The 21,592-nt window shown below is 37.7% G+C and overlaps 1 protein-coding gene across 2 annotated transcripts in view; it reads right to left on the reverse strand.

The window, feature by feature from the left end:
- The window catches only part of FIG4 (FIG4 phosphoinositide 5-phosphatase), a 129,148-nt gene that overhangs the window by 40,945 nt on the left and 66,611 nt on the right, over nucleotides 1-21,592 (reverse strand). For both annotated transcript variants that reach the window (XM_064360785.1, XM_012438435.3), the window contains exons 16-19: nucleotides 13,641-13,779; nucleotides 5,857-5,915; nucleotides 4,388-4,535; nucleotides 1,286-1,369 (exon numbers count right to left, since the gene is read on the reverse strand). In XM_064360785.1, the coding sequence (XP_064216855.1) occupies nucleotides 1,286-1,369; nucleotides 4,388-4,535; nucleotides 5,857-5,915; nucleotides 13,641-13,779 (430 nt within the window). The remainder of the gene's footprint in view (nucleotides 1-1,285; nucleotides 1,370-4,387; nucleotides 4,536-5,856; nucleotides 5,916-13,640; nucleotides 13,780-21,592) is intronic.

Genomic DNA, 21,592 nt, shown 5'->3' on the forward strand with positions numbered 1-21,592 from the left:
GCACTTTGGGAGGCCAAGGCAGGTGGATCACGAGGTCAAGAGATCGAGACCATCCTGGTCAACAAGGTGAAACCCCCTCTCTATTAAAAATACAAAAATTAGCTGGGCATGGTGGCACAAGCCTGTAGTCCCAGCTACTCGGGAGGCTGAGGCAGGAGAATTGCTTGAACCCAGGAGGCAGAGGTTGCGGTGAGCCAAGATCAAGCCATTGCACCCCAGCCTGGGTAACAACAGTGAAACTCCATTTCAAAAAAAAAAAAAATTATCTGTAAGGAGTCAAAAATACCATAATATTCTGAAATGTTCTAGGAAAGAAAAATGCAATTTTATGTGACCACGGGTTAGATATTGCAGAAAACAAGAATTCTCTGACCTTTTGCAACTAAAAATTAAAGTTGGTAGCATTTCTGTGCTATAAGCTAACACAGCTGGTCATTTACTTATTTGTCCTGGGAATTCCCCGAATTCCAAATTCCTGAAGACCTTTCTTCTTTTAAATTCCTCATAGCATCTGATCAGAGCTTAATATGAGCTATTTAAAGGCTACATATATAAGCCACAGAAATAGTGTTTCTGGAAATATATATATACATACATATATATATATATACACACACACACACTATTGGATAAATCACACATAGCTAGAATACAATTAAGATCCTATACACATACCAACTACAATTAGCACTCTGTATCTGCAGTTTGGCTGGGGTATTTGGCCAGAGCCTAGAAGAAATCTATCACTGAGACTAGGTAGGTCAGTAGAGGAGAAAGAGGTTCTCACGTCAGAAAACAACACATTTCGCTTGAGTCTCTGAAGCATTAAGATGCAAACATGATACGTCTTCTTCTGTACTGGATTGAATAAAAGTCTCCCTCAAAATAATGTTATAGTAATACACAGAAAAATCTACTAAGTTCTGTATCAGGATATATTTGATTTTTTGTTACTGAGGATGCCAACAAAATAAATGCAATAAATACAAATTTTTACATAACTATTTCATGTTGGGAAACAAATAATGCTGAGTTATTTATAAGACATAATACCTGTCACCTGCCTTTATGTCATCTGTATATTCCCAATTTAAAACAATAAAATGCACAGTATCGCTGAAACTCCCATAAATTCTACTTTCAGTATTGAACACCTTAGAGATTCCAGTGCTATAAATAGGCTTTATGTGACCTGAAGTTATTAGTTTTTGGTGGAAATCATCATACTGTAAGTACTATTCTTTTACACAAATCTTTAAAGTTTCATTCTACACACAAATCTTACCCCAATACTGATTTCCCAGTTTCATCTGGTTTACGCACAGTAAATGGACTTGGATCAATTCCAACAGTCTTAGGCATAAAGTCACTAAAGAAAAGTGAAAAAACAATTACATATGAATTACTGTCCATCCAGATGATATTGGCTTCCATCTCAGTTCACACGCTTATAATATTCCTTCTTAACTCTAGGAGTTACATATTATATATTCCAAGCCAACTGCTCAGGGACATAAAATATGAATCAACAGCACTAGGTAATTTCAATATTATCAGTCTTAATTGTGAATTCTCTATGACCATGAGGCCCAGTAGTTTTGAATTTAAAATCTCATCTACTGTAACAGTGTTGACATCTGCTAAGATGTATACCATCTGGTTAATCTGGTTATATATCATGATTAGTTCTCAGGTAAAATTTAAATTCCTAAAGGCCAACGACAAAACACTAAGCTGTTCAGTTTCACTTTTAAGCTATACCACCTAAGGAGGTAGACATTATGATCAAAAACACAGTGCTATGAACTGAAATATCAACATCTACCTCATTAAGCTAAGGTTAATTCATTAAAACACTGTTGGAACACTTTAAATAGAAACTCTTTTAATTTACCACTTACTGAGATAAGCTAAAGCTTCTTCCACATTATGCAAGGGCCACCTCACTGTTACTGCTAAAGTCAGACTGGATTCCATAGTAGATGCCAAAAAGGCAAGAGTTCCAGGATTTCTGCTGGATAAGACTCCTGGCTTCTGGCAAGGACAATGCTCCAAGTGTGTGACTGAATATCTCATTATTTGAAGGAAAAGAAAGTAATCTTGAATCTGGCCTAAAATCACTATTTTAACAGTTTGAAAATGTTTTAAAGATGTAACTGGCTTAATTTTTTATTTCTTTTTGAACATATACAATTGATCTTTTTCATTGGTAGATTCCATGTTTGTGAGTTTGCTTACTCACTAGTGTGTATTTGTAACTCCCAAATCAACCTTCGTGATAATTTCACAATCATTTGCAGAAATGTGCATATACAGAGTGGTAAAAACTGAATTTCTCAGCTGAGGCTGAACAAGGGGTACTCTGCTTCTTAATTTCTGCTCTTGTATCATAACTTTTTCACAGTCTATTTAACACCATGTTTTTCACATTTTTTGGTGCTTTTTTTGGTGATCTTGCTGTTTAAGATGGCCCGTACACATAATGCTGAAGCTGTCTAGTGTTTCTAAGCACAAGAAAGCGGTGATGCACCTGACAGAGAAAACATGTGTGTTAGATAAACTTCATTCAGGGATGAGTTACGGTGCTGTTGGCCGTGAGTGTTATGTTAATAAATCAACAATATACAGATGCTCCTCAACTTAGGATGGGGGTTACATCCTGACAAACCCATAGTAACTTGAAAATGTATTTAGTTCACCTAACCTACTGCACATCATAGCTTTGTGTAGCCTACCTTAAATGTGCTCAGAACATTTACATTAGCCCATGGTTGTGCAAAATCATCTAACACAAAGCCTGTTTTATAGTAAAGTTATTATAAAGAATTTTGAATCAAAATTCAAAATTCAAAGTACAGTTTCTACCTAATGCATGTAACTTTTGCACCACTGTAAAGCTGAAAAATCATAAGTTGAATCATTCTAAAAAAGGGACTGATTGTATATTAAATACATTTCTGTCTTTAAACAAAAATACACACAAAACTAGGTTATTTATTTATTGGTTGACAAATACAGTGTGGCCAGAGGCTCTCAGGAATCTAATCCTGTATTTCCCTTAGGAGCAATGGTTCAGTATTTACTAATTCAGTGTTTGCAGTGACTTTATATAAACAAGTCACTAAAAATACAATTATAAATCCTCAATGTCATCGATAGGTTCTTGGAAACTGTGATTTCAAGTGAAACAGTGTAGCAGGTCCTTAAATAATGTCATTTTTTTTCAACCTCATTTCACTTAAAGTCAGTTTCCAAGAACCTATCAAAGATGTGAAGTCAGAGTTTATACATATATAAACACATATACATAATGTCATTTATCTTTTGCTGAGTTGAAAACTTCTAGAAATGTCAAAGATCTTATAGGTAAAACTGCTAAACATTAACAAGTTTAATTGAAAAATCAAGCAAGCAAGAATTTCAAACTGTTCCTATCTGAAACTGAAGCAAAACGTAGAGTGATTTCTAGGAAACAAAACCACAGAATATGTTTCTATATGTATCACACAAAGTATAAGCATATAAATACTACATCTGAAGAAAATGTGAAATACAAAAATTTAAATTTTAGTAAAAATATAAGTAATTTTCTTTGCTCACTTTTCTTATTCTGGTCCCACAATTTTTCCTAAAGGGTCCCATCAAATTCTAAAAGAGTTACAGAAAATGGAATATGTCCGAAGGTTAGCAACTAGGATAGAGAGAGAATGGAAACCATGCCACATAAGTTATGGAAGAAATAATGAAGGATATTTACACTGAAGAAATTAATATTGCTTCCTCAAATATCTGGAGGCTGTCAGACCGAAGAGAAACTAGATTTGTCCTGTGACTAATAAAAATAGTAATAATAGCTACCATTTATTAATCACTTGCCTGTACGAGGTACTACAAAGGTACCTGGGGGAAATGTATGTGCGGGGGGGGGGTGGGAAGAGAGAAAGAAAGAGAGCGATATTAAGAAAATAAGGCTCAGGTAAGCTGGAAAATTTTCTCAAGGTCACACAGGAAGTAGCTGAACTAAGATTCACATCCTAACCTTTCTAGTACCAAAGATGATGCTTTTCCCACTAATTTACATCAACTCTCAATTTCTATGTCCAATGAAAAAAACTGAGTTTATTCCAAATGGCAAACTAGGGCTAATAGGAGGCAGATTTCAACCTATCAAAGGGGAGAAATCGACTCCAACTGTCAAGAGAGCAATAGAAGGGGCTGCCTCTTAAAGTAGTGGGCTCCCCATCACAGGAGGTATTCAAACAAAGGCTGACTACCCACCTGACAGAAGGCCTACAGAATGGATTTCTGGTAAAGACAGACATACATATACAAACTAGGAAAACTACAGTTCCCACATACTTACAGTATCAGAGTACCCACAACATACCGTGCTGAGCTTGTCATAGCCAAGCAAAAGGTATCATCAAAACTGCTCAACTCATATGGCCGAAAGAACTCATTATGGATATCAATCTCTTCTTCATATTTGTGGAATGTCTTCACTATCAACTTCTTTAAGTTTGCAGCACAGATAACTGAGAGAGATACTGCATGTTACTCTAAAAGTCTTGAGATTACATCAAGCAAACATTTCCATAATATCAACTGTGTTCACAGACAGTACTGTGATAAGCTGTGTTCACAGACAGTGCTGTGGGGGATACAGTCCTGAATGAGGCTGAACTCCTGCCTCCGACACTTACACAGTTAGAAAAGAGGATGAGATGGATGCAGAGAAAAGGCAATGCAAAGCTGAGTTCAACCAGCTCTAAGGAGGCAGGAGGACCTCAGGAAGTCCAGTGGGAGCAGGGAGTTACTTAGAGGGGCCTCTTTAAATTCCTTTTTGCTCTTAAACAAATGTCCTCTGCATTTTAGCTAAAAATTATACAGCGTTTCCCTAGTTTCCCTTTATATTTCAAATTCTGTTAATAGCCAGTGTTAGATAGTGAAAACCCTTTCCTTTCTCCCAGAACAACTAAACCTTCTTGGTAATATGACTAATAATTTTGCCCAGAATTTCAAGTTACAAATACCTTCCAAAATGAATTTATAACTTAATAAGAACCAAAGATTCTTTGTGATCTTTCTTTATGGGCTTCCCACCCAAAGTTGGGATGATGAACCATGACTAGATGGAGTCCTCAACTGAAGCGTACCAGATTTGCAGAAGATTTTGCTAGTAACCCTTTACCAAGTGGAAAATGAGCTTGCCCAAGATCAGGGGAATTAGTAACAGAGCCAGAAATAACTGTATTTAATATTGGTCAATTATTTAAATTTGGAAACATCATTCTAATGTATTATACACTTCAGGGTATTCCTTTAATATAGAATTTTTCCTACCTCTCTGACAAATTAATAAAATTTAATTTAAATGTGACTAAATTATTAAAAAATTTAAATTAAATGTGATTAAATGTACTGTTATACATATATCTGTACCTTTCTCCACTGCTTAGCACAGGAAAAACATTTTTAAGTTCTCCTTGTGAGTGGGTCCTTATTTCCTCCACATTCCCCAAAATATGTAGAAATATAAGCAGTACTAATTTAAAGTGATGAGCTGATAGATCATATTTTATTGACTAAATATTTGAGAAACACACATAATTGTAAGATACAATACAAGGTATTGGCTGACATAGATAAAAAGAAGTATAATATAATTACTGTCCTTTAAGAAGCTAAGAGATGTTATACAATCCCCTATCTATTAAAGCAGCAACATAATACTGAACAGCCATTCATTTCTTTCTAATAAAATACCATGTGCAAAGGACTTAACATTTCAAGTTCATTTAGGTATAATTTCAAAAACATGTTAGTGTAAAAACTAAAACACAAACAGTTACCTACCTTCATCATATGGTAATGGTAAATGCTTTATCACATTTGGTGTCCACCAGTAAGTATAACTATAAAATAAAAATTTTTAAAAAGATGAACCAAATGTAAATGCTGGTTTTTTACACTTTACTGGATAAAAGAATTTATATGGTCTATACTAACATGTTTCCTCCTATTTCAAAGTTAATTTTTTTCTTTTTAAAACATGTTTGTAAAACTTTTGATGCACTAAGTCTTCAACACGGTAATTCCCTTCCCAAACTCTTTCTTCCTTCAACTATGTCACAGATCTGCAAAAATGCCATCAATACACCTGACAGTCAAGAAGCTCTGATGTTACTTACTTTTAGCTAAAAAGGATTAGAACGTAATAAGTTGACTCTATGAACTGCTGTTAACTTCTCCCAGGGACTGTGCCTACAGTGACTTACTCTGCCACCAGGTGAGCAGTGGGACCTTGACCCACGTCCTACAACCAGGATTCCCTTTTGTGTAGTTATCTGATAGTCAGAATCTACTCTGCTGTATGTGTATACATCTGTGTGTATAGTTAAAACAGTTAAGCAAAATAATTAAGGAATAAATGGGACAGTCCTAATGAACAAGTTCCCTTACAAAGCAGTACAGATCCTGCTATTCTTTAACTGCAAATATGCACTACTTGATTACAGAGGCTAGTTAGAGTAAGAGTAAAGAATGTCATCTGTTTGGATTTCTGCTAGAAGGCTCATCTGCTATAAGCAGAGAATCTGAAAGAATCCTAAGTGGCCTTCTCTCTGAACACCTAATTTAATTCTCAATCAAATTCTAATGAAATGAATATGTAGAGGAAAAGTGTTATATGTCAAAGCTCATGAGAATTAGGAAGGAGAATGTGAAACAGTATATCAATAATTTTTTTAAAAACCAGATTTCTAAAGATTTTAAAAAGAGCCTGTAACCAAAAATTGCTAAAAAGAGAATTTAATATAAATGAAAGACTTTCTAAAAATATAATGCTGAAATTACAATCTTGAATAATCCTGATTAGGAAGCAACAGGAAAGTATCCAAATGAAATTGGCAACATAGGGAACTCTCCTAGAGATGGCAAGCAGAAATAAACAATCACCAATGATGAAAAAAGGAATATGAAGCCTAATGAATTGTGCAGGGCAAATCACTGTTCTAATAGGAAAGGTTCTTAAAGTTTTGTTTTAGACTTAAGTTATGCTTTACAGCAGTGCTACTCAAAATTCAATATGCATGTGAATCACTTTGGGACCTTGTTAAAAGGCAGATGATTCAGTAGGTGGGGCCTTAGATTCTGCATCTAAGACAAGCTTCTCAGCAAAACCAAAGGTGCAGGCCCTCCAACCCCTTTTCAATAACAAGGCTTTGAATATGAAAAGAACAGAGCAAGGATAAGGCTGCTGCTTGTGAAGAATTCATTCAGTCATTCCACATTTATTAAACACCTGCTATGTGTCAGACACTGCTCTATGTGCTGAAAGTGCCATGCTGAAAATAATGACAGAGAAAGTAGAGCTACTTAATTTCAGTACTGTTTCTATCCTCCCTAGCCATAACAAGTTTCACAACTGAAAGAAAAAAAACACAAGATAAGAGGGAACTGTGTACAACCCAGAAGACAGAAGGAAGCGCTAAGCATCTCTACAAGCAGGCCAGTGTCCTGCTATAGCTGAGATCAGTAATCTTTAAGGAACAGTGAAACATGGAGCTGATACTGGAAATGAGTAAATGCAGTCTTTATTTTTTTACATTTAGCAGAATTTATTTATTTATTTACTTTTCCTCAACTTTTATTAAGTTCTGGGGTACATATGCAGAATGTGCACGTTTGTTACATAGGCAAACATGGGCCATGTTGCTGAGGATAAGAGGAGTCTTGATGCTCAGAACTGAGAGGATGACAGATTCCAAAACCCAGACATCGACAAGTAACGTTGATCCCACCAAGATAACATAATCAAGTATGAGATAGAGACGTGTTGCAAGTGACATAAAAAGATGGCCGATGCATTCTCTGAATTCACATATATTAACAAAAACAAGCCACACTAGGCTAATATCATTTCCTTTCCTGATAGGAAAATCAGACTGTCAGATCAGAGGATTGAAAAAGACATGTGCTAACTGTTTAAGAGGGATGTATGCATGCATCTGAGTAAATCTAATTCTGTGATGATCTAACCCTGGCAGAGGAAGAAAGTAGAGAAGTTACCAGTACATTAGAAATTCCCTAAAGAACATTGCTTACAATCAGCTTGTCTAGGAAGAAGAAGTAGACATTATAAAAAATGCATTTTAACTCAGAATTCTTGTGGTGAACAAGAATTAAAAGATAATCATGTATTTGTGATTTAAGATCAGGCCATACACTTCTTAAAAAAATTACTAAATTGTATTTCCCTCAGCAATACGAAGCAATTTAACACTTTTAAAAGTTTCCAAGTCTTTTGGGTGAGTCTCAGAAGCAAAGAAGCCCATGAGAAATATCTGCCTTGGGGAAGATAAGCTAAAATGGATGGAAGATCAGAGCATCTAAGACAACTAAGCCCAGGATAGGGGAATCTTTACCACCTCCACTACCAGGTACATTTATCCAGAGGAAGAACACTGGACTGGGTCAGAAACATGCTTTGGGACGAGAGATCAGAAAACAGGAGACTGCAAGTTAGCGCCACTTCTTCCTTTGCATACAAAAAAGCCAGTGAGTCAGATTCTCTTTGCTTTTTCAGTTCCTAGTATTAAGAGTTCTCAATTCCATAGGAAGGTTAGGGAAAATTTTTAAAGACTGTCTTTAATTTCCCTAGCTAACTTTGGAACCCTCTGAAACATTCATAAATGTCAGCAAAGCAATCAATATTTGTGTACAAGATAGAGAAATGTGGGCAGGGCAACAGTATAGTTAAATGAACTTACAGCTGTTTAAATGATTACAACCAAAAGCACCAAACAATGTTATATGGTAGGAGTTGTCTGTGGATAGAAACCAACAGGCTCTGCCATTTACCCTACTGTAGTCAACATTTTTCATTAAGTACTTATATTAGGATCAAGATGGCCAGCTGATTAAATCTGAAGAAACTACGAAGTTAGAAGTATTCATTAAAGGATACACATTTCAATACTTTTTTTGGAAGTAGGTATATAACATGACAAGAATGGTACAGATATGGCAGAGAAGCAGTGGCACATGCTAAAAAGACTTAGCAGTTCTGGCTGGCTGAGGTGGCTCACACCTATAATCCCAGCATTTTGGGAGGCCAAGGCAGGTGGATCATGAGGTCAGGAGTTCAAGACCAGCCTGGCTAAGATGGTGAAGCCCCATCTGTAATAAAAATACAAAAATTAGTTGGGCATGGTGGTGGGCACCTGTAATCCCAGTTACTTGGGAGGCTGAAGCAGGAGAATCGCTTGAACCCAGGAGGCAGAGGTTGCAGTGAGCTGAGATCATGCCACTGCACTCCAGCCTGAGTGACAGAGCAAGACTTCATATCAAAGAAAAAAAAATTACAGGAATGGTACAAATGTGGCAGAGCAGCAGCAGCACATGCTAAAAAGACTTAGGAGTTCTGGCCAGGAGTGGTGGCTCACATTTGTAATCCCGACACTTTGGGAGGCCAAGGCAGGTAGATCACGAAATCAGTGTTCACGACCAGCCTGGCCAAGATGGTGAAGCCCCATCTATAATAAAAATACAAAAATTAGCCAGGCGTGGTGTCAGGCACCTGTAATCCCAGCTACTTGGGAGGCTGAGGCAGGAGAATCGCTTGGACCCAGGAGGCAGAGGTTGCAGTGAGCTAAGATCACACCACTGCACTCCAGCCTGGGCAACAGAGCGAGACTTCACCTCAAAAAAAAAAAAAAAAAAAAAAAAAGTCTTAGGAGTTCTAACAGACAGGAAGTCTGGAGAGTGCACACTGTGATGGCAATGCTGAGGATGGCTGATGTGACCTTATGCTTATCGATGAAAACACAGCATCCGAGACAAGGGGCGTGATGGATATACTAGCACAAATCAGACCAAATGCTGACCATTACTGGACCCAGATCTGGGGGCCACAGTTGAAAAAGAACAATGACCTCAACTGAAATATACACAGAGGAGAATGGTGTTCTGAATGGTGGAGCAACCTGAAACCACAGCATACGAGAAACAGCTGAAGTGGGGCTATTTAACCAGTAGAAGAAGAGATTTTGAAAGTGTATGAACTCATCTTCAAATATTTAAAAGATTATCAAGTGGATGAGGAAATCTTGACCTTAAAACAAGATTTGACTAGGATTAGTAAGTAAGATTACAGAGGAGAAGATCTCAGCACTACATGAGGAAGAATTGTGTAAGTGACTGGTTCCAAAACAACTACCTCCTCAACAGCTGACAAACAAGAGCCTGTCAAGCACAGGTCAGATTACTTTTCTCTCAGAAAACAGAAAGGAAACTCACATATCAGAAGGGGCAGGCCAAGAAATCTCCCAACTCTAGGAGTCAATGAAATAACAAATGCTTAATACCTAAAACATCTTGGTGACATTCTAAACGCTAGTTCAGTAGATGGCATCTTAGATGATTGTATGCCATATTAACCAGATTCAGAACAAAGCTTCAATTATTGGTTTTTGGCAGATAAACAAGCGTGAGATTTTGTGTAATTGAAGTACTTATCTCAAGAGGACCTTGTTCCGAAGAACTCTAAGTAGAGTTAAGTTTATTTTCTCTTCCCCTATTGTGCAAGAAAAATATTACTTCATGGCATAGATATGCCATGCCATATCGACATCATTTCTGTATCATTGGTAAACACAGTATAAAATACAGGATGCCCACCAAATTTTAAAACACTCATGAATACATAATAAAGTCTTTATTGATATTACATTAATAAGTCATATTATCTAAGTTTCCAAACTTTATGGCCATCCTGTATGATCTTCAATAAATGTTCAAAACTAGAGAATGGTATTTCCTTAAAGAATAGTAACAGGCCAGGTGCAGTGGCTCACATCTTAATCAGCAATTTGGGAGGCCAAGGTGGGCAGACTGCTTGAGCCCAGGAGTTGGAGGCCAGCCTGGGCAACATGGCAAAACCCCATCTCTACCAAAAATACAAAAATTATCTGGGTGTGGTGTTGTCCACCTGTGGTCCCAGCTACTTGGGAGGCTAAGGTGGGAAGATGGCTTGACCCCTGGGAGGCAGAGGCTGCACTGAACTGAGATCACACTACTGCACTCCAGCTGGGTGACAGAGCCAGACTACGACTCAAAAACAAACAAACAAAAGCTAGTAACAATACTAACACCTATTGGATTTGCTAATTGCTAAGCGTTTATAGGATCTCATCTGATTCTCAGAGAAACTTGTAAGTTAGGTACCATTATTATCTCTATTTTAATGTTGTGGAAACAGAATGAGACCAGTTCTGGTCACCCAGGTATTAACTGGAGGCAGGCTTTCCAGAGCCTGGCTACTTCACTACTGGGTTTATTCTGTGTCAGACCTAGTATTAAATACTTTCCATATACTTTCCCTTTTAAGCCTCAATGACCCTACGAGGTGTGTATAGTCATCCCCATTTTACAGGTGAGAAAACGAGGTTGAGAGGTTAATGGGTTGCAGGCCACACACTTGCAGAAATTCCAACTCGGCTCTACCTGAGCCTGAGCTCTGTGCTCTTGTCCTGTTACTGCCTCTGGCTAAACTGTTGATTTCTTTTGAGAATTGTAATGCTGCTTTAACTCTCAGCAAAATAACCTGTACAGGTGCATGACACTAGAAATTAAAAAAAAAAAAACAGTGAAATTTATCTTACAGTATTTATAAAAACTGTTTATAAGCAGTATCAATTCCCTCTTCCCCTGATGCCAAAAAATAAAAAGCAGTTTTCAGAATTTTGACATTCTAGAGGGAAAAACAAAAAACAAAAAAAGGAAATCTAAATCAACTGAGTAAGCTGTATTATACACTTTAATACAATTTTACTTTCAGTGGTAGACTTAGAGCTGATTCTCACTGAATCATCTAACTGAATAATCTTAGCCAAGACATTATCCCTGCACCTCAATTTCCTTTTTTGGAAAATGGGGATGTAATACAAGCTTCCTTTTATTCCCACATATAAGCTCCAAAACCACCTGCCTTCATTATGTAACTCAAGGTAAGCAAGGAGTTTAAATTATACTTATAATACATAACTAATTTCTACAGTGGAAAATTCAGTTTTGTCTGTTCTCAAGCTGTATCTAAATACCTTCAATACTTTAAGGTAATATACAATTTCAGAAAATCAACCACATTTACCCATAGTTAACTGTCATCAGTAAATATAAATATAGGTACTTATACCCATCCCTCACCAAATAAATAGTTCCAAATTTTTTGTCAGCAAAAATTCATGTAAGTAATCTTTTATTAATAATAAATTTAATGTAAAAACTAGCAGTGCTCCATTTATAGGGAGAGTAAGCTCACATATTAAGTTATTTATCCCAGTAGTATACATTGATAAGAATTTGAGAAACATATAAACTCTGAGATCTTCCCAATATTTTAAATATTCTTGAAGCAACACAGAACTTAGTAACAACTGCGAGAGCTGTACTTGCAACTCTGTCAGTTGTTCATGGTCCCATACAGAGTTAGCACAGACTGGCAATGACTCCTGCAGTGTTTGGGAGGTATCTTTGCACAAAATTAGGGCTCTATCAAACTGATGCTGTGAACTAAGAGCATGATGGGAGAGCTTGACATTAGAGGCCTTTGAGTGCAATGGACCAGGCTCTAACCTCATGTATGGTATGTAAAACATTTTGCTCATGTGGTAAAATTGACTATATTATTATAGTACATGACTCCTCAGTTAAAAACACTAAAGAGCCTCCTTATTAAATCTTTGCAATGACTCTGTGAGGTGTGTCCAGGCATTTACATTTTTCAGAGGAGGAAATAAGGCTTCGAGAGTCTAAATTACCAGACTCAGGCCACAGAACTGAAGAGATTCCAACCCAACTCTACCTGCCCCTGAGGCTCACACCACAGAGCATCACACTAAACTGCTTCAGGTAAACCATTTGTTTCTTTTGAGAATATTATTACCAATTTAACTGTACTCAAAATAACGCTTACTGGCGAGTGACTCAAGCATGTGAGTAGTGGGGACATGGAAGTGGTTATCTGACGCTAGCTAGTAGCACTGCTCTAGCTTCCCGTCTTCCCAGTATCACCGAGACTGGTTGTTTGCTGGAGAGAACATTGGAATTACAAGGTGCACGCTGCTTAGATGTCACATTTGAAAAATCTAAGACTGATTCCCTGCACCTTAGAGTCCTTGAGAGTTTCAGGTTTGTAGGAAACACTCATAAAGATAATACTGTTGGTTTGCTTTAGTGGAGCTACAACTTTTGTTCAACAATGAAGTTCTGAAACTTCATATCTTAAAGAAAATGCAAAACAACAATTGTTAACCACATTTTCCCCAATCTACTATCAGGACATCAACAGTACTGAACTCATGGCAAGCATGTGGCAAAACTGACTACTTTATGCATGAGAGGATGGATACCCAATTCCCCATAATGTGCTTCTTTCCCATTGCATGCCTGTATCAAAACATCTCATGTACCCCATAAATATAAACACCTACTATGTACCCACAAACATTTTTAAAAAGTTTTTAAAATAAAAAATAAAATAGAATTACTTTAGCCTGTGATTTCTCAAAATTAAAAATATCTTATATTCAAGATTACACCCAATGGGAGTTTATATTATTGACTAGGAAGAAAAATACCTTCTTCTTGTTGGCAAAAGTCTCATGGTATTTTTGTGATGCAAATAAAAATCTGTTGGAAGTTCCCAGAGATGAGGTTTCCCTTCAGTGGGATGGAAAACTCCCAGGAAGAGATTAATGGAATCTTGTCTATCAGCATCTAAAAAGCAAAATATATATTTCAGAAAATCCATTACTGATGTATATAACTCAAGAGAATATTTTCTTAGGAGGACAGTGGTACAGTAGTATTTATACTACAAATACATACAAATACTTTATACACACACACATAATCTTAAATACTTTTCAAGATTTTGGCCAGAATTAAAATCTTGCTTCAAAATGTTTTCTCTTTATTCCATACTTCTCATAAAATATGCAGATGATAGCGAACATAAACTGCTTGTTGAATTTGGATACTCAAACATCTTTAAGAACTCAGATAGTAAATACCTTAGATAACAATTTTATTTTTTTTTTTGAGACGAGTCTCGCTCTTGTCACCCAGGCTGGAGTGCAGTGGCGTGATCTCAGCTCACTACAACCTCTGCCACCTGGGTTCAAGCAATTTTCCTGTCTCAGCCTCCCAAGTAGCTGGGATTACAGGCATGTACCACCACGCCCAGCTTATTTTGTATTTTTAGTGGAGATGGGGTTTCTCCATGTTGGTCAGGCTGGTCTCGAACTCCTGACCGCAGGTGATCCGCCCACCTTAGCCTCCCAAAGTGCTGGGATTACAGGTGTAAGCCACCGTGCCTGGCCAGCAATTTTATTTTTAAAATGAAAATATATCCTCACCATTTGTTATATTACCTCAAGTAAATGCATTTTCACTTAATTGCAAAGACAGAGACTTTAGAGACAAATAAAATGACCCAATTTCTATTCACATTCTGTTGTACAACCTTGAGCAAGTCAGTTGCATTGTCTCCACTTTTAACCCTTGAAAAGACACTCTCTCTTTCTTTAACAGAGACAATGTTTACAACATATTTTGTTCCTGTCAGCTGTGAGCCTGGCCCATTCTCTTTTGTGGTTGAAAATGAAGGCAAAGAAGGCACGTGATAACAGCCTCATTCTAACTATTCGAGCATTCCAAAATTACCTTTTAAACTGTACTATGAACAAAACTGACTCTATGTATGTTTTACTTCCTCTTCCTTTTCCTAATTATCTTTTGGTAAAAATGATAATATGTACTGAAGTGGTCTCATGAACCACCCTCCCCATTCTACATTCTCCTCCCTAGTGTCCTTTGTTCTTGCCCCTCGTTTCCTTCTTTCCATTCTTGTCTCAGAGCCCTCTATATTCAAGTTTGTGGCAGACATCCACAATATAAATAATAACCTCTTTCCAAAAATGAGCATAGGACTAAAAAGATAGCACAGTAGAAATGACTGCATTTGGAACAAGGTAACATTATTATAAAATCAATTTTCTTCCAACAGTTATGATGAACAAGATATACCTGAAATTAGCAACATTGTTCTCATTGAATTATTTGATCATTACAGCAAAAGTAAATGAGCAACATATGAAATAAGGTACATCAAACGTGTATTTCAGATATTAGGAAGCATTCCATTAAAACAGCACTTACCTTACAGGCTAAAAGTAACACATAAAAAGGGACATGTTTATATGTTTACATGCTGAGCACATTTGGGGACTTTCTTTGCACTTCTTGAGAGAAAACATCAAGCATTAAATAATGCACACATTACTGCCCCAATCTGTATCCTCTTTACATAATACAAAAGTAAACAAGCTGCTCTTATAGTAATTACATTCTTTATGCTTCTTAAATAGCCTTAATAGCACTTAATAGTTCATTCTATGTAGTACCTCAAAATATCTTAATATCATCTAGAGAAGCTTTGCACTTTTCAGACATGTTTTCAAGGAGTTTCTTTCATCCTTTAACAGCAGCTACCTTTAATTTTTAGCAAGTATGGTAAAATGTAAGATGTGAGAAACATAGCCAAAAAAAGAATATTCTTTCAAAGGATCATAAGAAAGACTTCTTAGAAGTACTCCTGTTGCAACTTAAAATACATCTATGATGTTTATGGTTACTTACTAAGCTTAAGATATAACGGCAGCCCTAATGAGCCTGAGGATCTTCTCCTGGCTACTTTTGACTGCAAATAAAACAATCACCTCCAACTTCACTAGTTATCAAGTAATGCAACATACCATTTTTCTGGCTGCTAAGTTGGCAAATACATTTCAAGATAGGCACTCCCATACTCTGCTAAGGGAACATTAACTGTCACATCCTTTCTGAAAGGCAATTTGGCAATTTTTTAAGCCCTAAAAATTATTTTTACCCTCTGACCTAACAAATTTGCTTCTGAACTTTTCATAAAATCAAAATATGCAAAAAGATGTACGTTCAAAGATGTTTGTTTAGAAGGATTCTAAATGCACAAAACAAATCACTAAATTACAATGCTTCTCAAAGTTAGAGTATCACAAGGCTACTAAAAATCATGTTGTAGAAGAATATTTAAGGTTATAAAGATTCACTACTTATCTAAAAGAGCAAAAGCAGATTATAAATTGCAGGTATAGCAAAACCAGAAGGAACATGTTCTCCTAAATATACAAGTGGCTATCTCTGGAAGGTAGGGATCATATGATTTATTTGTGAGCCATTCTGTACTTTGTATAATCAACACATATTACTTTAGCAGTTGAAAAAAATCACCAGGCATGGAGGCTCATGCCTGTAATCCCAGCACTTTGGGAGGCTGAGGCAGGCAGATCACTTGAACTCACAAGACTGAGACCAGCTTGGGCAACAAAGGGAAGCCCTGTCTCTACAAATATAATTAAAAAAATATGAGCCAGGCATGGTGGCACATCCCTGTAGTCCCAACTACTTGGAAGCCTGGAAAGAGAAAGAGAAAGGATCACTTGAGCCCAGAAGTTGAAAACCAGCCTGGGCAACATAGGGAGACCCTGTCTCTACAAAAAAAATAAAAATAAAAAAATAAAAAATTAGACGAGCATGGTCCCAGCTACTCAGGAGGCTGAGGTGGGAAAATCACTTAAGTCTGGGAGGTCAAGGCTGCAGTAAGCTGTGATAGCACCACTGCACTCCAATCTGGGCGGCAGGGTAAGATCTTGCTCAAAGAAACAACAACAACAAAAACCCTGCAGCCATGCAGATAACAATGGTGGCTGTGGCTGTGTGGACTAGCGTGTCAGCAGTAGGGACAAAACACAAGATATATTTTGGAGGTATAACCAACAAGACAACAGTAATGAGGAAAAGAAATAATTCAGGGAGAATTACCAGGTTTTCTGAATTGATCAATGGGTATTGAAGTAGAAAAAAACAAGTGGAGAAACAGACTTGAGACAGAGTCAAGAGTTTCTGTCTCAGAAATGGTAAGTTTGTGATTATTATTAGATATCCGTGGTAGAAAGAAATTTGGCCACCATGACCTTTGCTTCCTAGTGTCATACCATGAATATTTTCTACTACATGGCAAAAGGGACTTTGCAGATGTAACTAAGGTTACTCATCATCAACTGCAAGATAGAGAAACCCTGAAATCCTAATCACATTAATCCTTTAGAGGTTGAAGAGGAAGTCAAAAGGGGAAGGCAGAGATTTGAAGCACAAGATGTATTTGGTGCACTGTGGTAGGCTTTAAAATAGAGCAGGCCAGAAGTCAACAAAAGTAGCAGCCTCTAGGAACTGCGAGTGACCCCCAGTCAACTGCCAGCAAGGACATGGGACATCAGTCCCATAGCTTCATGGAATTCTGCCAACAATAAGAATGAGCCAGGAACCCTCCAGATAACAGCCCAGCCAGCTGACATTTCGACTTCATTTTATTGTCATGTGACATCATTTTGACTTTAGTCTTGTGAAACCCTAAGCAGAGAATACAGCTCAGTAATGTGTCCACAGACTTCTGATCCTCAGAAACTGTAAGATAATGGGTATTGTTTTAAACGACTGAGTTAGTAGTAATTTGTCATGGCAACAACAAAAAACTAATTCAATATCCCAGAGGAGATGCTAGGTAGACATTTGGATAAATGAGTCTGGAGTTCATGAGAAGTTAGAGACAAAAATCTGAGTGTCAAATACATGGTGGTCAAAAGCTGAATGCGATTTCCCTAGGACAAAAGTGTAAAAGAGAAGAGAAGGGTTTAGAAACAGGGCAGGGGAAGTCACTGAGACTCTCTCCTATTGAGACAGATCTCAATATTTCATTGAGAGATCCCAGAGTGAGTTTCAAGAAAGAGGAAGTGGTCAACTGTGATGAAAGTTGTTGAAAGGTTGAGTAAGATGGAGTCAGAAGAGTAAACGTTAGATTTGGCAATGCGGGGATTGTTGGGGACCTGGACAAGCACAGCTTCCATGTCATGGCAGGGCAGTTGCCAAGTGGAGCAGGTGGAAAGAACAGGGTGGAAATAACTCTTTAAAGAGATTTTGCTCACAAGAGCAGAAAAATAGGACAGTAGCTGGAGGGGATGTGGGATTAGGAATAGCTGGATGGAAAACGCTAAGGTGCGTTTTTATGGTAATGGCAACAACACACGAGAGAGGGAGAAACTGATGACATACAGCAATGAGCATATAATTAGGGAACAAAGAAGGCATGGGATTCAATGAAAAAGGCAGGGCTTGGCTTAAGATGGAGCAGGGCCACTACAAGCATTGTAATACAATATAGGGTAGAAACTATGGGTGCAGAAAAGGTCAGCCTCTGAATTTGATGGTAAGAATTAGAAAAAGTTCCCTTCCAATAACTTATTTTCTCACTGAGGCATGAAGCAAGGTCATCAGCTGAGATTGAGGTGTTGTAGGTTCAAGGAGAGAGGACAAGTTATAAAATGGTCATTTTGGAGAGTGGGATAATGAACTTATTATGGAAATGTCGCAGAATTGTCAGTTGTCCTTTGGAGAACTGTAGTCTGTTTAAACTAAGAGTAGTAAGTTACAACCTGTTTTCTTGCCATGTTTAACTGCTTTGGTTGCAGGAGAGGTGAAGAGTTGGGCTTTAGCCAGAGTTACCAAGGGTTCATAGGCAGGTGTTGAACAATGAGAACACATGCGCACAGGGAGAGGAACATCACGAACATCACACACTGGGGTCTGTTGCGGGGTGGGGGGCTAGGGAGGGACAGGGACAGTGTGGGGTGAGGAGGTTGGGGAGGGATAACATTGGGAGAAATACCTGATGTTGGTGACAGGGGGATGGAGACAGCAAACCACCATGGCATGTGTGTACCTATGCAACAATCTTGCAAGATCTGCACATGTACCCCAGGACTTAACGTACAATAAAAAAAGCTATTAAATAAATAAATAAATTTTATTTTATTAATGCCTTCTTAAATTTATCTCTCCTAGTTAGCACTTCAGAACTGATTTCTTTCTTTTTCTCATTAACAAGTTTATTTTGGTATCATTATTCTAACATCTATTGTACCAGGATAAAACTGTATCAAAGTATAACTGGACCTAGTGATATTTTTACTGTGAAGAATAAAACGTAATATAATGGCGGAAAAAAAACCAAATGTTATTAAAACAATTGTTTTCTTTCTGCTATTGCCAAATACAGCTTATTCACTCAAAATCTGCTGTTTGAAGGATGACCTTAGAAGGCTATCTCACTATTCTTGATAAATTAAAATGTTCTCAGCATGTTCCCTTTGACGTCCCTTTTCCATCAGTGAGCAGAAAGGGGAAAAAACTGCTGGCAGTTCTTTAGAGTGCTATCATAATGCCAAGTAAAGCCATCTCAGCATCATCTTCTGGGATCACTGTTTCACAGTAAGCTTTGAAGTCCTGATCCTGTGATATAGTTTGGATATTTGTCTCTGCCGAACTCTGGTGTTGAAAGGTAACCCACAGTGTTGGAGGTGGAGTCTGGTGGGAGGTATGTGGGTTGGTGCGGTCCTTGCAATAGTGAGTGAGTCCTCAAGAGATCTGATTGTTTAAAAGAGTGTGGCACCTCCTTCCCCTCACCCCTTGCCATGTGAGACACCTGCTCTCCCTTCTTCTGCAGGGGTTAGAAGTTCCCTGAGGCCTCCCCAGAAGCCTAGAAGCTGAGAAGACACTGGCACCATGTTTCCTGTACAGCCTGCAGAATCGTGGGCCAAGTAAACTTCTTTTCTTTATAAAATTACTTAGTCTCAGGCATTTCTTTATGGCAATGCAAAAATGGCCTGACACACCTTGTGAGCTTTTCTCTTTAGATCCCTGTTTGAGGACATGATTCCCCTCCATGCATGCATACACACATTCACTACATTTACATTATGCACACACATGTGGGTGTATATATTTATGTTAGGCATATATATATATACACACACACACATGTATATACAGCATATCTATTATTAACTGCTGTAGGTTTTTTTTATCTTTTTTTTATAATAGGATTTAAATTCAACAAGAAAATCCAGGCTTACAAAATTTGAATTTAAAAAACAAATTAGAAAGCGCTTAACAAGGCCTTTAAGGGAATTAAAAGCCCTCCCTAACATCTGAAGAGAGTACCTAGATACCTATGCTTTCCCTGTAAAGCATCCTCAAACTGCCTATGTAACTAGTTATATTAAAAACTAAACGGTACTTCCTAGAGACAAACATGCATGCTAGCACGTGAAGCCTCAAGAACAGTTTTTGAAATGAATCAAAAAAAGGGTCAGGTGAGTTGCCCACATAGCATCAATCTGCCCACATAAACCAAGGGTAAAATTCCTAACAACTTAATTTCACTATTCTGGTTGCTTTTGTTTGCTTGTTTTCTGAGAGAGAGAGAGTATCACTCTGTCACCCAGGCTGGAGTGCAATGGCATGATCATAGTTCACTGCAGCATCGAACTCCTAGGCTCAAGGGATCCTCTGCCCTTAGCCTCCCACAATAGCTGGGACTACAGGTGTGCACTACCATGCCAGGCTAATTTTTGTATTTGTTGTAGAGATGGGGTCTCACTATGTTGCCCAGGTTGGTCTCAAACTCCTGGGCTCAGGCAATCCTCCTGTCTTGGTCTCCCAAAGTGCAGGATTACAAGCGTGAGCCACTGCACCCAGTGGTTTTTTTTTTTTTCCTGTTTCTTAATCAGTATCTTCCTGCCTAGCCCAGAGGCATAACATGAGATGGTTGATTAAGTTTTGCAAAGTTGTCTTGAGTGGTTTAAAGAAAATTGTTCTATATTGTCACCATTATATAATATCCATTGTAATTTAAAAATAAGTTGTACACCCCTATGACACCATGCTTCTTAAAATAAAGAAGCCTGTTTTAGCAACATTATTCATAATATCATTCCTTTCATAGTTCCTCTTTCAGTTGTGCATAATTTTGCCTTACCTTTCCATTTGTGCACGTTACTTTCTCATGATGATCTTTATCCTTTATATTATTCTTTCTTTTTTAAACATGGACAGCTACACAGTCATTCTGTCTATCCTCTAGTCTTATTAAAAAGCACATTACTTCTTCCTTAAGTGTCAATAATGACCCTTATTACAGGGACAATGAAGATAGGAGAGGGCAGAACAGATGCCTTTTTTCATAGTGACATACAACCCAAGGGATATGTACCTGTTAGCACCCGACAGAAGTAGCCGGTAAGGATTCTCCTCTCTGGGTTTTCAGAGGGAGCATGGCCTTGTCAACACTTAGAATTCAGACTCCTAGCCTCCAGAACTGCAAGACAATACATTTCTGTTGTTTTGAGCCACCGGTTTGTGCTGCTTTGACACAGCAGTCCTAGGAAATGAATGTGGATTTCCCTTGTGTGTATGGGCGAGGGCACATGTGATTTGCTCTTGACCAAAGGGATATGGCAAAGACAACAGGATGTCACTCCCATGATCACATTACATTTATAAGACTCAGTCTTGCTGGCACACTCATTCTCTTGTAAGCTGTGAAGACGCATGCTGCTATGAGTCCTACAGCCATAAGGCACTGAATTCTGCCAAC

This window comes from Aotus nancymaae, unplaced genomic scaffold (assembly GCF_030222135.1).
Source record: "Aotus nancymaae isolate 86718 unplaced genomic scaffold, 86718_ANA_hifiasm-v0.15.2.pri h1tg000040l, whole genome shotgun sequence".
Classification (NCBI taxonomy): Eukaryota; Metazoa; Chordata; class Mammalia; order Primates; family Aotidae; genus Aotus; species Aotus nancymaae.